Below are 17919 nucleotides of genomic sequence, written 5' to 3' on the forward strand. Positions count from 1 at the left end.
CTTCTGATACACAAAAACCTTAATAAAGGCCCAGCAATTCTGAGAACTTACAAGCCTAAAATGGAAAAGTCCGAGGCAATAGGTGTTTTTCCTGGAGGACTGTTGCCATTAGGCGGTGATTTGGGGGATGTCCACAAAGTACAACAACATCCAGGGTCCCCATTAGCCTCTCCCCACTGTCACCCCCAGTTCCAGCAGTACTTAGAAACGTGGCTGGGACTGCATCTCTATAAGTACCAGGGCCTCCAACTTTATGACTGTGGCTCATTACTTCATGACTCATGGGTAAAAATAGGAAAACCATGTAAATTAGATATTCTGAGTTGGAGGAGAGAAGTTCAATAACTCAATGACTTATCATGGTCCAAAGCTTATAAAACCCTCAGTAAATGGTAGCTGTTACTGGTATAGGTATGCCCTAAGTAAAGTCCATTCTAATAGGCAGAGAAGTATCTATAATCTACCTTGACCAAGCAAGGGCATAAAACCCATTTACTTACCCTGCTAAACTGCTTTTATAGGTTCACATGAGATTTCACTAGGTCATCACAACTCTCCTATTGGCTTTTTGTCTTACAACTTTTTCTGTAAAATCCTGAGTGGAGATTCACAAACTACTTCATACCCTGGAATAAGTCTTGCCTTTGGACTTATTATGGAAGGTGCATATTTGAATATTTATTAACATTTGATTTAATTACATTCACAACAGAGACATGTGGGGGAAGAGACACATTGCCAGGAGGACTAAGAAATAACCTACGCACTTAGGTAGAATGTAGAATGAGTGGTCAGAATCAATCACTCCAGCAGCCCAGGCAACAGGAGGGCTTCATTTTCACCTGAAGAACTGGAACAGATCCAAAGGAGTTCCATCCTTGCCATCCAGTGGGACCTGCCTCCATTATAGATTTGCACTTCTGAGACCAGTAAGAAGAGTTGGTCCTGTAAACCCAAATCTGGTCAGTGAAGACCATGTCAGGATGCCTACAACCTGCCCACCAGACACTCAGCAAAGCCACAGTGCTACATATTCTCCACAACAGGAGGATGCTTTGTCATTTAAATTCCTAGAAGGAAATGTTAAGACAGAAAACAGACCCTGGAAGGAGGTGGAAAGTAGGGTGGATGGTGAAGGTATCTACGAGATCTCATGGGAAGAATCAACCTTCGACTCTTGGATGTCCCTGTGCACACATGCCCACGAGCCACCTTCCATTCCCTGCCACCTAACTAAGGTCCTTGTTCAGGAAGTAGAATCCTCCAACTAAAAAGGAGAATTATAGTTTTATTATGAAGAACGAGTCCAGGACCAAAGGAGCCTTGAACTGGCCTTGTGACTTAAGAAAGTTACTTAACCACCTTTCATGCATTGCTTCAACTTTGTCATCTGTAAGGAAGACTAATGATAGTAACTACGAGAAGCACAGTAGTTGTGAGAATTATAGAGTTAACTCGTGTGAAGGGCTTCAGACAATGCCTAGTCTTGTTCTCAAAATGTTTTAGATATTATTGTTTTCGCTACCTCTTTTTTTAAACAACCGCCTTCAATGACGCTCTCCTCTGAGCAGTCCTTTACCATCACTGCCAACACCACGCAGAAACACATGCCATGGTACGATAAAGATAAAATTGCTTGAACAGATCATGCCTCTGTGATTAATCACCACCTTACTTATTCATTCATTCAATAAATTTTGTTTGCCTGTCTTGTGACAGACACTATTTATGCAGGTGGGCTAGAGTGGGGATTAGGCAAAGTCCTCAAGGAGTTTACATTCTTGTTGGAGGGACAGATAAGCAAGTACCATAAGTATATAATGTGTTGCCAGATGATGGGACCTATGGAGAAAAAGAAAGCTGGGGGGGACATTGCTGTAGATGAGGAGGCAGTGGGTGGGCAGAAGGCCTCTCAGGCCTTCAATGAAAGTCTTCCATTCAATGGAAGTCGTCTTCTTCCATTGAATGGAAGTCTTCCTGGGAAAACTTAGTGGATCAATCCTTGCAAAAGGCACAGCAGATTCAAGGGACTTGGGATGGAAATGAGCCTGTTGGGTCCAAGAAGTTACGCAAGAGGATGATTGCGAACAGGAACAGAGTGAGATGGAGGTATTCACCAAAAGAGAGCAGATGTAGGGCCTTGGAGACCATGATAATAGGTTTGAATGATTGAGGGGGCATCATCCCTCATTCTGGCCTTCCTTCTATTTCAGATTGCCCTGAGGTTCTCCCCTGGGCAGTCACTTGATATTATGTGGCTTTTATCAGTGATTTGGCTTCCGTCTGGGGTGCTGCGAGCTAGAGCTTCTTCAACTTCCCGTGGCAGTTCCTGTGAGTAGGGGCATGGTGTCTATGCCCCAGGGTGGCCGGGTGACGTAAGGGGACTGTCATGCCCCTGAAGATGTTGCACTGTCACACATCTGGAAGCATCCCTTCCCCGCCACAACCAGGACCGGCTATATAATTTGTGGGGCCCGATGCAAAACAAAAACCTGGGGCTCCTTATTTAAACATTAAGAATTTCAGAAGGGTGATAGCAGAGCATTAAAACAAGCACACAACTGCAGAGGCTGCATGTCCAGGGAGCCAGCTCTCTTCCATCACGGTCCCCCACTCACACTCCCTGAGCCCTGGGCATGGCCACCCTTTGCTGCAGGGGCTGCAGAAGAGCTTGAGAAATCTAGTCTTTGTTCTATTCTGCCTACAGTGCCTTGTTTTCCCTAACTCAGGCCAATTCTGCTGTGCTTAAAATCACCCCTGTTCTTTAATGGCTAAATAATCACATAGACATGTGTTCCCCTTTCCTTAGATCAAAGCTGGCTCCCCAAACATAGCCCGCACAACCTGCTAATAAGACAAAGCTGAGTTTGTTGCTTACTGCAATAAGGGAGAACAACGCCTTGCAAAACTGGGAGGGTCTCAGCACGGGAAGGTAAGGTCAGAATTTATTGAGAATTAGAGCTTTGTTTGAAGGTCTTTATTGCAGCGCAGGTGTTTGATTAAGATTGGCTGAAAATACTGATGATGTCTAGAATTGATGGAAACAGCAGGGTTGAAAAAATCTTAAGAGCCCACCCTGTCGATGTTTTCAGAGGAAGTTGATGGATCTTTTGTGAAGTTCCTGTAACGAACAATCAAAACCAGTTAGTTACAGGGGCGCCTGGGTTGCTCATTCGGTTGAACTTCTGCCCAACTTTGGCTCAGGTCGTGATCTCAACAGTTCATGAGTTTGAGCCCCACGTCGGGCTCATTGCTGTCAGCGCAAAGCCTGCTTCAGATCCTGTGTCCCCCCTCTGTGCCTCTCCCCTGCTCATGCTCGCTCACTTACTCTCTCAAAACTAAACATTTTTCTTAATGTTTTTTTTAAAAAATCAGTCAATGAGGGCAGGGCAGACCAAGAAGTGTAAAGGAGACAAGGGAATAGCGAAGTTGGGTTACTCTAGACAGTGAGGCAAGGCTTTGTTCAGTGTCTATGCTGAGTATGGGGTGGGTGACTAGGGGGTCTCAGAATGAGTGATTTCTCCACAGCCTGGTGCCTTCCTGGCTGGCCTGCCTCTGCCGACACAGACATGCTCAGATATGTCTGAATTATCCAATGAGTACAGTCTAGAGTCAGGTAAGGAGACTGACATCCTAAGGTCTCCTCCTATCATGGTAACAGGACCCTGTCTTTCCTGGGGAGAAATAACAACATTGCTGAACCGAATTGGGGCCCAGACAATGGATTGTTACACGAGTGGGATGGGGGAAGGGCAGGCAGGAGAAGAGAGAGAGGGTCGGGTCGCTTTAAGACCATCTCCATCAATGGGAGGTTGTTGGGAAAGAACAGATTTCTCCAACAGCCTTTTCAGGAGAAACAGAAAGACCCAGAATGTGGTGGTGACTTCACAGTGCTTGATTGCCATGGAAACTTAGGTAATTTCTAAAGCAGCTTCAAAAGCTTCCATCCCTGTGGCTCTTCTAGGATGTTCTTACAGAGGTGTGCAAGCTTCAGAGAAAGGGGACTTGTCAGGCAAACCTCTGGCTCTTGAAATGAGTCATAAATCAAAGAAAAATGCTGGTTCCTGAAATAAATGGAGAGACCCCTCCTAGTGGGCATAAAAGCTGCTCCCGAGAAACAAAAGGGAGGAGCCAGGTATAAACGAGGAATCACCTCTCTCCTTCCCTGGGTGGTTAAGGACAGGTGAGAAGCTGCAGCAGAAATAGCCAGACCCAAGGAAGGGAGGAGGGGAACTGCGCCCCCCAGACCCCCACCTCAGTGTTACTCCCACTACTTGGATGGTTTACTGTGTGAACACAGGAGTTAGGGACCCTGATCTGTCTGAGAACCCAAAGCTGACTTGAACTGGCCTGAATCAGTGAGCTAGGGGGCAGGGCGGGCAGGCTCACCTGTGAACCCAGGGAAGTGTCCCCTCTGTGGATGGGATGGGGAGGAGCTTGACACACCTGGATTGTTCAGCTCTCCACACCATAGGGGGTGGGCTGGCGATGGCCTCGAAGACCTAGGGCATACCAGTGGGAGAGTGATTCCAGAAAGGCCCTAAAGCATTACTCTGGAAAGGGCTTATGAAGATGGCCCCCAAGAGATAAAAGAATCCTTTACATCCTAACAGAACTTGAACTTTGGGGACAGGTGGATAATGATGTGCATTTATTCTCAAGTATAAAATAGTTGGAAACTGAGGGCCTGTGTGAAGCTGTGCTACCTTCCAGACATTCTGGAAGTCTCCTGATTTCAAATACACTTTACTGTTATCGGATCATATCCCATACCATGTGTCTTGACTTGCACTTTGGAAAATACACTCTCCCTATCTATAGAAGCCGTCAGAAGATCAAAGATGTCTAAGATGCGGCAGCTGTGAAAGGGGAGCCATCGCCACATTAGTGAACCATTAGAACCAGTGCAGTGCGTGTTATTTGTTAAACAACCAATTGTTAAGTACCCACTAAGTACTAAGGTACTAGGTGCTGTGGATGATAAAACAAAACTCAGTGCCTTGGGGTTGCTCACAATCTTAGAGAAGAATCAGACACCTAGGCCAGTGAGTGTGACAAAGAGCTGTTTTCCTTTTAATGAAGGACACCTTTGAATTGAAAAATGTTAAAAAACAAAGGAGCTCTGTGTCTGGATTTTCAGCAGCGAAGAGGACAAGGAGGCTTCAATCTACCCACCCGGCATTTGTTAGGGAAGAGCTGCTGGCCACACCAAAAAGGGCAGAAAGGGAGTCACTTATGATTTAGGTGACACTTGCAGTTCACAGGAGTCCAAAGGGAGGGGGTGGTCTCAGTGGACCTTCAAACCCCCTTCGAGGGCAGGTGGAAGAGGCAGACCGAGGAAGGGAAGAGCTCACATTTCAGAGCATCTGTGCTGTGCTGTATCAGTGGTAGATCTTGTTCAACCATTATTTCTTTGCATCTTCCCATCAGCCCTCATTTCGTAGAACACGAACTGGGCCCGGAGAACCACAAAACAAGCATAGAGTCAGGCAGTTAAGTGAATGGTAGAGCCTTAAACTAATGGGTCTTCAGACTAATACCTACTCTTTTTTCTCTTTTCCTGGGATGTGTGGAATTAAAGAGAAGGATACTGGGCGAGCCTACCTGGGACAGAGCAACAGCCTGAGGAATGAACCGGCGAGGCAGACGCAGGCTTACTGGCAAGGCTTCATTTATACCAGAGGCAGATGGGTCCTCCTAACCCCCACCAGCAAGGTGGAGGGGTCCTCTTTGCCCCCACCAGCAGCAAGCAGGTGTTCATTTGGGAGCAAGGTGGGAAAAGAGGGACAGAGAAGCCATGAAGGGAGTTACTTCTACTATCAAAGTGTTACCAATAGCATTAGGTCCAGATGTGATGAAGCTTAGCCTCAATTTCACCATCTGCAAAATAGTACTTGCTTTCTGGTATTGTGCTAAGAAGCAACTAACAAATGGAACACGCTGAACATGGCCGGCTTGCAATGAGCACTCTCACTACGGTTTTTCTCATGTGTGCTCAGTTTATCACTGACCCTTCTTTGAAGTTGCCGGCGCTTGCTTAGAGAGTTTAAGTCCCTTGCCCAAAGTCACATAGTTCCCAGACCAAGGATTCCTACTCAAATCTATTCTACTCTGAAGCCTGGGTTTGTACTTGCCATGCGGTGCTCTCTCTCTCTCTCAGGTAAAAATTAAGTTATTGACACATTTATGAACCTCAGGCAGCTCATCACCTGATAGGGTAAGAAGTGACTCCATACAGACCTCTTGTCATGGTAGATGATGACCACTGTTCTTGGGGGGGGGGGGGGGGGCAGAAAAGCTGAGGCTGATTCTGTTCCGGGGATGTTTCTGAGAGAAATAGGAAAATGAGTCTCTTTGGCTGAGGGCCTTACCTTTTCAGATGGTCTGAGACCAAAGACAAAGCTTGGGGCTCATGTAGCAAAAAGAATAATCTTAATACTTCTACAGCTCTGCCACCAACCACCCTCATCTCTTGAAGTCTGGTTTCTGTTCCCACCATGTCTCCAGAAGCTGTTTTCTTGGAGACCTGCTTCCTCCTGGCAGTTCTGCCTGTCACTTGTCCTTGAACCTCCTCTTCCTGACCTCGTATGGGTTTACCTGTCTGTTTTTCAGACTCTCATCTCTTGTCTTCCATGACAACACACTCATGACTTTTCTTTTTTGCTGTGCCTTTTCTGTTTTCTTTGCTCATTGCTTTGCCTGTAAATTTTACCTTCGGTGTTCTTTTCTTTTTCCCTACAAATATGCCTCCTTGTCGCCAATATCTACTCTCATGGTGATAATGACCTCTACACAGATGGGACCGGAAATGGTATGGAATGGCCTTTTCTGAGCTCCAGCCTCATGATTCTAACTGTTTCCTGGACATCTCCACCCTTTCGGAACCTCCAACACGCCTGGGACTAGACTTGTGTTTTCTCTGTGTCTGGAGCCCATGTGCTTTATGTTTCTGGCATATATTATGGCATATAAGCTAAGCGCCTGGCTTACTGCAGGTGCCTGACAAATGTCAGCTTCTGTCCTGTCCTATTCTCCAATGAAATGAGCTGCTTTTCTTGCCTTCCTCAGCACATGAGTCTGCCAGTCACTTCTGAGTCATTGTTCACGTTTCCAGTGTCACCTGTACCTTAGCAGCAATTGTCAACATCTTCCAGTATTTCCTTTGCCATATTCTGTGTCACTTTCTCATCCATATCCATTCCCTGGGTGCCACTGGGGCCCTTCTTACTAAGGCAGTGTTTGGTGGTCACTTAGCCCTTGGTGGATATCTCTGTCCCACCACTGAATCACCAAACTCCGAGCCTCCATTTCTCATCTGTAAAGCTGAAATAGCGCTGCCTACCCTCTATGGTTTTTGTGTGGATGAAATGAAATAATATACAGGAAAAGCATCTAGCAGAGAAGAAGTATCACATAAATGTTCATCTCTCTACTTTCAACTTAATTAAACCTTTACACCACTCTGCTTTCTAAAAATACACCTGTTGGGGCATCTGGGTGGCTCAGTTGGTTGAGTGTCCAGCTTGGGCTCAGGTCATGATCTTGCAGTTTGTGAGTTCAAGCCCCACATTGGGCTCTCTGCTGTCAGCACAGAGCCTGCTTCAGATCCTCTGTCCCCTGCTCTCTTTGCCCCACCTCCACTTGCACTTTCTCAAAAATAAACATTTAAAAACATAAATAAAATAAAAATATACCTTTTGCTACATCATTGCTCTGATGAAAGCATTCTGCGGTTCCATGCTGGTCAGCAGCACCAGCCTGGAGTTGAACGTTGGCCACAGTCTTGCCTCAGACTCCCTTTCAGTCACATATCCTGTGCTTCCTCCAGACCACTTGCCGTTGCCCACCTCCAGGCGACCCTGCTAGGCCTGTTGATGGCCTCTACTTCCTCAAGGCTCAGTGTGCACTCAGAATCTTCTAGAAACTTTTTGAATCAGCTTAACTAAAACCAGACTCTCCTCTGAACTCAGACATCACTTTGTACCATTTTGATGACACTCACCTCATTATGAATATCCTGGGAGCAGAAATCTAGATAATTTCCTGTCTCTCCTCTGGGTCAAAGCCTCCATGGGAGCAGGGGCTGCTTCCTTGTTGGCTCCTCCAGTTGTCATTTTGCTCTTATTTTATTTGAGAGAGAGCATGCACATACATGGGGGAGGGGCAGAGAGAAAATCTTAAACAGGCTTTGCCCAATCTCACGACCTTGAGTTCATGACCTGAGCCAAAATCAAGAGTTGGATGTTCAGCCTACTAAGCCACCCAGAAACCTCTGCTCTTCCTTATTTTAAACCTTAGGAGTGCTTGGGTGTCTCAGCTCAACGTCTGACTCTTGATTTCAGCTCATGTCAAGATCCCAGGGTCATGGGATCAAGTCCCACATCAGGCTTCACACTCAGCCTGGAGCCTGCTTAACATTCTTTCCCTCCCTCTGCCCCTCTTCCCTGCTTATGTGGTCCCTCTAAAGTAAAACAAAACAAACCACCTTAATATGTTTTTTAGTAACTTCAATTCTTTGGGCTTGGGTCCTTTCTGCTAAAGTAACATAAATTAAAGTCAGGACCATCTTCCTCCAATCGTCCTTCAAATATTTGAAGACAGCTCTATTGCACTTCTTAATTATCTACTTTACAAACTAAGTTCAACTCACTAAATGTTGATTGAGTGCCTACTGCATGCTAATTGTGTGGATATACAAATAAGAACATGGGTGGTCCCTGTCCTTAAGGGTCACCCAGGCAGTGGTGGAGGTGTATGACAGGTGCCATAGCAGAGGCTGGTGGGTGCACAGAGAAAGAGGACTTTTCTGTGCTGGGGACTCAGGAGCAGCCTCAAGAGGAGCTAGTGATTGAGGCCAAAGAAAGAAGCAAGTCACCTTGCCCTTTTTGTTGCCCTCAAAGGGCTTTCATGCCATCAATTAACTGAACCTTCACAGAGCCTAAGAGTTGGCCACTTTCCAGAAGCAGTATGCCATGTCTTTATTCCTTCTTGTCTAGGATTTCACATGTCATTAATACATTTCCATTTTTATATATCTCTGTGTAACTAAACTCGGTTGTGAATGAAGCAGAAAAAAAAAAAACCCTTTTATCTAAAAATGCCTAAGCTACTTTATGTGAAGGTAAAACGTAAGACTAGTATGATATTTAATCCCCTAATTTTGGCCCTGACTAGGAAGGAATGACAGTAGCTGTGTCCTTCCCACCATCTCTGCTAATAAAACCTAGGAGCTTCTTAAAGATTCTACCACTTTCCAGGCTACACTTCATTTAATGAAACTACCCCCTCGGGCTCAGCTCTTAACATTTTCAGACAAGTTCCATTGCAATCACATTTCCCAGAAACCTCTGGGTCACAGATGCTTCCTGTCTCTACGTTAGTATGGCCAAGGGGAGTTTGGACAGTGTTCTCTTCTTTGATCTCACCATTCCCATCAGGGTCCATAAAGTAGGAAGCTTCTCTCTTCAGGAAGACATGTTACCCTTCAAGGCTCTCTTTCCCAAGGGAGAAGAGGGGACCGACTTCTCTGGTGTGGCTGGAACAAGAGGCTGAGCTCATGGGGCCTTAGCACCATCTGGGACTTCTGCCCCCACTTGTTCTCCCACACAGGCAGTATTCCTGGGTCAAGGCCTTAGGCCGACATTAGAAGGCTCACCAGTATGAGTCAACACTTATGGGCGAGTGTATCTGCTTTGGAAACCTTAATGTTCCCTTAGGCAAATCATTCTAAAATGTCAGCCTGGAGGAAAATACAGGTGCACTTGAGTGTGGCCACCTTTGCCATGCTAGCTTGGTAAAGCTGACATGTTTTTGCCCTATCAATCTCCTTCCTGTTACTCTTTTCTCACTAAAGTATGGATTCAGCAAGCAAAGATGAGTACTTATGACCTCCCCAAATCTCCAGGAGAAAAGAGGAAAAAGAGGTGCCCAGGGTGAGACCCATTCATGAGCCAGGAGATGCTGGTGAGAGGGAGGACCCCTTTGATGGGCTGGGGTCCACACTGAATTCCTGAAGGTCCTGTTCTGGCCACCAGCTTCCTCTGTCCACTGGGTTTAGCTTTTGGCCAACTGGGAAGTTACAGAGAGTTTTACTCAAAGGAAGTTAATGCTGTGATCTTGATTCATTTCCTTTCTTGACCTCCCCACCTTACGCCTCATCGAAAACTCCTGTTCCTCTATAGGAGGTCACCTCTCTAAGTGGCCCAGATAAGGAGCAAAGCCATGCTATGACAGGTTATGATGGGTTTTCCAAGTTCTCTGAAAAATTCAGGAACAAGAGTTTATCGACTGAGCTGTGAGTCTGTGTGGTACCCAGAACCTCCTTGTGGCTGCAGTTAGTCATGACAGGGGCTCCTCTCCCAATCTCATCATCTAATCAATAAGTCTTATTGAAGCACCACTAGGTATGGAGCCCTACTGAGGAAGAAACTTCTCTGCTTACAGTCCAGCTCCAGAGATAATCCACATTCACCAGAAATAAGAGACAACATGATAAGCGGAGGAAGCATGGATTTGAATGTACTGGCTCCCATGCTTGCTGTGTGACCTTATGCAATCTACTTAACCTCTCTGTGCCTCACTTCCCTCATCCAAACCTCATAAAGTTGCTTTGAGGATTAAAAGAGCTAACATTTGTAAAGCACTTGAAACAATGCCTGCCACATTATGAATATTACATATCAGTGTTTGATCCATATAAACCTATATATGTGTTCAGTGACCCAGCAATGAAGTGACATCATCTCAAAGAAAGGCTGGGCCAAGCTGACAAATGTGCCGGGCATATGGAAACATAAACCAAACCAGGTGGTGGGCTTGCCTGATCTTCTGACTCCCACCCAAGCCTCTTCCTCTCCTAGTTAACATGGCATTGGCTTGGATCAGATAAGGCAGAAGCCTGAGAGATTTATTTCAGGAGCCAATTTCTTCCAGACACTTGAACAGCTGGGCCCTCCATCCTTCCACATTTAAAATCAAGGCAATTTAGAGCAGAGCCTCATAGGCACATTGATGTCGAGTCATGACATCTAATGGTCTCATCCACCAGCCCTTCTGTGCATGTCAGGAGGTAAGAAACAGTCACTTCTCTCCAGGTGGCTCACATGTGACAAAATAACTGGTAACCAGTCCTAGAGCAGTTCAGAGAGAAGGGCACCTTCTTACCCCAACACCAAGAGTCAGGGAATCACTTAACTGGAAGGACCCTAGAGATCTGGTTCTGTCCTCGGTATTGTATGGTTGAGGGATCATGGCCCAGAGAGATGATTTGCCCACTTCATGGCAGGGATGAGACCAGAACTCAGATGTTCTGATTCTTGGTGGAGTTCTCTTTCCACCATGCACATCCCCCCATTGGCTACTGCTCTCCTACCAGGAAGCTGATGCAGACTGCCTTGGTGTACCTCTGGGTCAGGAGAACCTTAGACTACCAAGACAGGAATTTGTAGGTAATGATACATCGACTTGTGCCAGCTTCATGCTGGCCCTGGAGGGTGATGTGGCTTTCTCTGCAAATGGCTCGTATACTACCTAGGAAGACCAATGAGCAGAGCGACCAGGAATCTGTAGAGTCAGAGGTGGTCTTCAGGAGCTTTTGAATTCCTTCAAGCATTGTCCCAAGCAAGAAACCCGGGACAAGATCGCCCTCCATCATAGAGGTTCTCCAAGTTTGCTCTACGGACCATTGTCATCCATCAGGAAGAGTTGGCCTAGAAAGAGGAGAGAAAAGAGAAGCAGTGGCAGGAAGATGGCATGCGCTAAGTGGCTTTACTCTTGGAAGCTCGCTGTTCACAGCTTGAGAATGTTCCTTTCTGCACAGCTGTAGATGCCACTCTCAGTTTAGTCAGGAAGCCAGTTGGATCCCACCAACTCTCAGCTCTGAACCAAGACCCAGATGGATAGGAAGCTCCAAGGATTCACATCGAGAAAGACGTGATGTTGTACTCTTGATTCATTGTCTTCCTAGGACTCTTTCTCACCCGTAGGTATGTGCCTTCCATAGGGAAAGCTCATAGCTCTCCACGGACTGCCCACCTCAGATCTTCCCAACATTTTGCTCCATGAAGCATAAAATTTCCAAGGGCAGGAAGGCAAAATATAGATAGATATGTAATTCACATCTATATGCACACGTCCATAATCACAACCTCAAGAGGAACAGAAGATACAACACCTGAGATTTGACTTCCATCAGGTGCCTATGTCTGAATGAATCATTGTGATCTGGGATTGGCTTTCCCATGAGAAAAAATAGTGATGGTATTTTAACAAAAAGAAAGGATACTACCGTGTAGACTAAAAATAATAAAACGTAACTGTCATCATCCATTGTATAGTAGATGTTTAATAAATGAGCATGGGATAACTGTAGATGCCACCTCTATATTCCAGAGGAACCAGATCAGAAGCTTTATAGCACCTGTAAAAGGTCCCTAACTCCTGTGATTCCCATCACTGCTATAAGGGCCACTCCCTTTTACGCACCCTGGCTGAACCACAGGCTTACAAGTTTCTTTGCAAACCCACCATGCTTGTCACATGACCCCTCTGGCTGCTATAACCTCTAAAGGGTCCTTCTCAGAAGCGTGTTCTGAGATCTTCCCAATGCTGTGGTTTCGGCTCAACAAAGTCCACAGAATGAGGAATCCTGACTGAGCATTTCCTCTGGTTTCCATCGAGTGTCCTTCCTGCCCGGTGCGGCATTTACCCTGGAGCAGGGCCGAAGGGAAATGAAGTAGGTGATAGAGATGGAAGCAGCACCTGCATTTTTTCTTGTCCTCCAGGACAATTCTTCTTCACCCTCACTCAGAGCCTTCCATTTCTAATATTATACCTTACATATAGAAAGCAATTTTAACTTCTGTAAGCCTTTTCACATTTATTATTATCGCTTTTCAAAATAATCCTGCAGAGAGTGTATTATTCTGATGCTGAATTTCTGTGAATATAAAAATGCTTCCTGAAACCCAAGGTGCCCACTGAGACAGGGGTAGGTGAGCACATGCGTGGGTGCACAAACCCCTCGGTAGTTGCAGAACGGTACAGGGGGATGAAGGATAGGAAGGCTGGGCATGGTGTCGCCTTCATTCCCCTCTAGGTTTCAGAGACCGTATTTTCACCTGAAAGCCCTATAGCCTGGAAGTCCATTTCTCCTGTTGACATGGAGTTTTATGCTTGGTGCTGTGTGTAATACAGAAGGAGACATTCCTACCCCACCACTTCTGGAAAAAAATGATAGTCTAGCTAACATAAAGTAAAGCAGAGAACAAGAGGGAGATCCCTATAGTTCATTGTCAGGTTGCCTGTTCCAGACCATCAAAGTTCTATGGATTCAGAAAAAAACCCCGCAAATATCGTAATGCTGGGCATGCTCAGGGATGGCTTCTTGGGAGACAGGACTTGGCTTGGACCATCCAGGGTAGCTACATGGGCTCTATGTACAATGGGTGGACAGTGGAAATGTCTGTCCCCAGTCAAGGACACTGCGCAGAGGTTCTTTGACCTCAGTAAATTTCCACCACAAAAAGCATGGGACCATCTACCCTCTTCATTTGTTTAGCCCTTTAGATGTTTGCACAAGTTTGCAAAGGCTCTGTCCTTGGTATAGAGGCCATAAGAGCCACTGCTTTTATGATCAAATCTAAATCTACACCCAAAAGAATAAATGGATTGATGGGTATCGAGTGGGAGTAAGCATAGATAACATAGGTGAGGAAGACCAGGCGAGGAAATAAACCAGAAGATGGCCAGCACCTACCCTATGTTTAGACGCCTGTTTTAGCTACAGAGTGGCTGTAGCGTCTGGAAACATAGATGGTCTTATTTGATCATGGATTGTAATGTTATGGTAATAAGCCACTTATTATACATTCACCTGCTGCATTAGATTGCTAGGGCTGCCAAGATAAAATCCCACAGACTGGGGGGAGGGGGAGCAAGAGAAATTTAAACAAGAGAAATTTATTTTCCCACAGTTCTGGAGGTTGAAAGTCCAAGATCAGGGCATCAGTGGGGTTGTCTCCTTTGAGCCCCGTTTCTCAGCCTGCACCCGGCCACCCTCTTGCTTGCATCTTCGCGTGGTCTTCCCTCTGTGCACGCAGCTGTCTGGTGTCTCTTTGTATGTCCTAATCTTTTCTTGTAAGGACACTAGTCAGTTTGCATTAGGGGCCACCCTAACAGCCTCATTTTCACTTTATTAACTCTTCAACAGCCCTGTCTCAAATATGGGCCTGTTCTGTGGTACAGGGGTCAGGGCTTCAACACACGAAGTTCGCAAGGACACAACTCAGTCCATGACACCAGCGCTCCCAGCTTTGGAGGCCACCCTGTGGATATGCAAAAACCAAAGCATAAGACTCCAGGTTCTACCTTAGGAATCTGGAAGCATTGTCTTTAGAACCAAAGCCAACCTGCACGCGTGGGCCAGTCCCTTTCAGTGCTTGAGCTGAGGATGTTGCGTTACCGTGGCCCATCACGCCCAGCCATGGAAGAGCCTTGTAGCACGGAGACACGACCTCAGGAACACACGCACTGCTTGCCCGGGTGGGGGGGCGGGGCATGGCGGCACTCTTGCAGCGTCTCTGCCTGGAGCGTTTGCAGAGTTTCCAGAATGATGGATGGTTGTGTCCGAACTCAGGGCGCCATGCCTCGCAGTGTGTTCTCGGGAGCCTGTCACCACTCCATGCCTCATCCCAACAAACCCCTGAGGCACCTTGGATGTAAAACGCCACGTGACCTGCCTGTTGGCTGCTGCTGATGCAATAGTGTATAATTCAACTGTAATTTATATTCCGTGCAGGTCTGAGCAAGGCTATAAAGAGCTCTTGAGAGCTCAATGCTGCCGAGGCATTTAATCTGCGCAGAGGAAGGGTTTAGTATACACCAGCTTCCTAGGATGCATCCGCTGCTCTTGGAGGAGGAGGGATCCTTTTTCTGTTTGCTGATTTGCTTCTTTATGGTTTTAAAATCAGAGAGGGGCTCAAGGGGGAGTGTCTGAGGGAGGACTTGGACTGCTCCCAAAATGTCCCTGACGTGTATGCTATGAGGGCACCTCTGCAGCCACCACTTTGCAGCAAGCTGGTGGGCTCGGGTCAGAACAGGGGTTCTTTGGCCACAAAGCGACAAGGGAACGTGGGAGGGCCGAGGATACACAGACGTCATTCCTCATTCCCAGGAGCAGAAAATGTCACGCAGATGGGCTTCCTGCCCTAGAAAGCTGCAGAAATTATGCTCCAGTGAAGTTTTGGGCACCACTTGGTCACATAAGGAACAGATATTTGGGAAGGTGCCTGTGCACACAATATGTAACTGTCCTGGATTCCTGGGAGAACCTTCTCGAGGCCCTCGGTTTCCTGGCTGATGGCCTCTTGAATTAGTAAGAGCGTTGCTGCTGCCTAGTCTGCAGCCTCAGTTCTGATCCTATGTCTACACTGGGTCCATTGCTGTGGCATTTGCCATGGCGTCTCTGACAGTCCCCACTGGGGGTGGAGACACACGTCCTCCCCTGTGTGTGCTGATAAAGCTGCCACCACATGGGAGGCCAGGGTCGCGCCCTACACACCTGCAATCCGTCCTCAAGGGTGCACTGAGCAGCAAGTTTCCACCAGAACTCTGAAGAGCCGCTTAAAAATTATTGAGCTTTGGGGCGCCTGGGTGGCTTAGTCTGTTAAGCGTCCGACTTTCGCTTAGGTCATGATCTCGTGGTTTGTGGGTTCGAGCCCCGCGTCGGGCTCTGTGCTGACTGCCAGCTCAGAGCCTGGAGCCTGTTTCAGTCTGTGACTCCCTCTCTCTCTGACCCTCCCCTGCTCACGCTGTCTCTCTCTCTCTCTCTCTCTCTCCTAGAAATAAATAAAAAAATATTAAAAAAATTATTGAGCTTTAAGGTGGTGCTAGGATAGGACCATTATTGGGCTGCTGATTAATTGTTCCTTGGTAACATTTCGGGGTGGCAGAAGACTTAGCTGCCCCCAGACGGTGCAATCCCAGCGTGACATTTCTTGACATTAGCAACACGCCCCAGCCATGAGTCTCAGTCCTTGCACTCAGTGAAGGCATTACATCTAATTGACAAGCAAGGATTAATTTGTCATCGTTGCAGTCACTGACTGGCACCCCGGTGGAGAGGACTGTGAGGGAGCATGTAGGAAGGGTGACTGGTGTGTCCCACTTAGCCCAGGACTTTCTGGTTTGAGGATGAAAATCCCGTGTTCCAGGGACACACCCCCATCCCCCACCGACTCCCAGGCAAACTAGGATGCCGGTCACCCTACTAGGGAAGCAAGACTTCCAAAGAATAAGGAAGTCAGGAGCTTAAGGGAACCTGGGCTGGAAACCTGTGTGTAACCAGGGAATACCTTGACCATCCATACTGTGTCCCTGAAGTTGGGGACACATAGTGACATGTATAGGGTGTCACATATTATCACATAATCCTATGACTCAGTCATGTCCTGGTGGTAGCTGAAGTCGGAGAAGAGGGTGAAGTTGCCAGAAGGAGGGACGTGGGAGGAGAGGGAGCTGGGAGCCTCGAGTGTGCAAAGACCAGGCGAGGAGAAGTCCCAGCAGGAGACGGAGCGGGACACAGAGGTGGCTTGAAGCTGGGATCAAGGGGCAACTCGGAGGCTGAGGGAAAAGAGGTCGAGCAGGGGGAAGTTGTCACCCAGCAGAGAAACTGAAGCTCAGGGTGGGGGGTGCAGGGAGACTGGAATCTAATATTTGGCATCGCGGGAAGCGCTAATTAGAGATGCCAGCGATGTGGAGGAGGTGGATGGGGAAGCTGTATTTGGTGTTGGCAGGCAGGGTAGAAACCGTTTCCTCTCCCCACCCCACCCCACCCCCACTCGAGTCTCAGCTGTGCCTGGAGCAGGGGGGGCAGGGGACGGGGCGGGCAGCAGGCCCACAGGACACAGCCAGGTGTGAGCAGGGCGGGACTGGGGGCTTGCAAGGTGGTGTGAGTCCTGAAAGGGCTTCAGGTGGGAACGGTCATTAAAGGAAACAGGTGGTGTGTTTGTACAGTCAGAAGGAAACGTGTTTACGTAGTTCCTTCCACCTGTTGCCCATCCTTCCCACTCACGGGGCGGGGGGGCTTGCACACAGGGACAGAAGAGGGGACTTGAGGGCATTATTCCCTCCACGCCAGCAGGTCTTCACGCTTAGGCTCTCAGAGCTCCAGGGGCAGCACCTTCTCTTCTAGCTGGACTTCCTGAGCTCTGGGTCTGTGCGAATGAGGGTCCTGGCACAGAAAGGGGTAATTAGAATGTATTTCTCCTTCCAACCAGCTGGCTGCTTGGGGCTGGCTGCCTGGAGGGCGGGCTGAGTAAGAGTCAGAGGCCCCTTCCAGGGCCAGCAGCAATGAGAGCTGAGACCTATTAGCTTCTGCTGCCAATGGCGTAGACTTGCAACAATGGGGGCAGCCATGGGACTTTGCTGTCCGAAGCTTAGTCCCTGTAATGACATACCTTGAGGTCCCCTTGGGAATGGATAAGCCCAGTGCTTTTCAAAAATATTGAAATCACTGGATTCCTTTCTTCAAATGAAATCTCACATCAGAGCAGAGCTATTCTGGCCAGAGAGAGGGCTGGAGCCTCTTCTACTAGCTGTCCCTCTCTTACGGGCAGCTCCCAAGAACCTCCATGGAGCACAGCTGGAAAACCATGGCGGGGCGCACAAGTTTAGAAGGAGGCCAGGGAGGAGCTCTCTGAGAGGATGACATTTGAGATCTGAAAAGACTGGACAAGGGGCATTCCAGGTGAGAGAACAGCAAGTGCAAAGTCCCTGGGGTGGGTGGACAGTCAGCTACTTTGAGCCGCGGAATGCTCTTTTGTGTGGCTAGAGTGTGGGGGTCAAGGTGAGAAATGAGGCCAGATGGGGAGGCAGGGTCCACTTAGGTAAGGTCATATGGGCTGGGTGTTTTATTCTGAG

At 47.6% G+C, this 17919-nt stretch overlaps 1 protein-coding gene across 2 annotated transcripts in view; it reads left to right on the plus strand.

Annotated features, from left to right (window-relative positions):
* The window catches only part of TMEM178B (transmembrane protein 178B), a 360790-nt gene that overhangs the window by 327700 nt on the left and 15171 nt on the right, over positions 1–17919 (plus strand). The window contains exon 4 of one of the 2 annotated variants that reach the window (XM_039233997.1): positions 522–1607. The exons of the other annotated variant lie outside the window; for it this stretch is intronic. Within the exon in view, the coding sequence (XP_039089928.1) occupies positions 522–685 (164 nt within the window). The 3' untranslated portion in view covers positions 686–1607. Of the gene's footprint in view, positions 1–521; positions 1608–17919 lie in introns of those variants that run through there. 2 annotated transcript variants of the gene reach the window in all.

The sequence above is a fragment of the Hyaena hyaena genome, unplaced genomic scaffold (assembly GCF_003009895.1).
Source record: "Hyaena hyaena isolate Hyena2069 unplaced genomic scaffold, ASM300989v1 scaffold_82, whole genome shotgun sequence".
Lineage (NCBI taxonomy): Eukaryota > Metazoa > Chordata > Mammalia > Carnivora > Hyaenidae > Hyaena > Hyaena hyaena.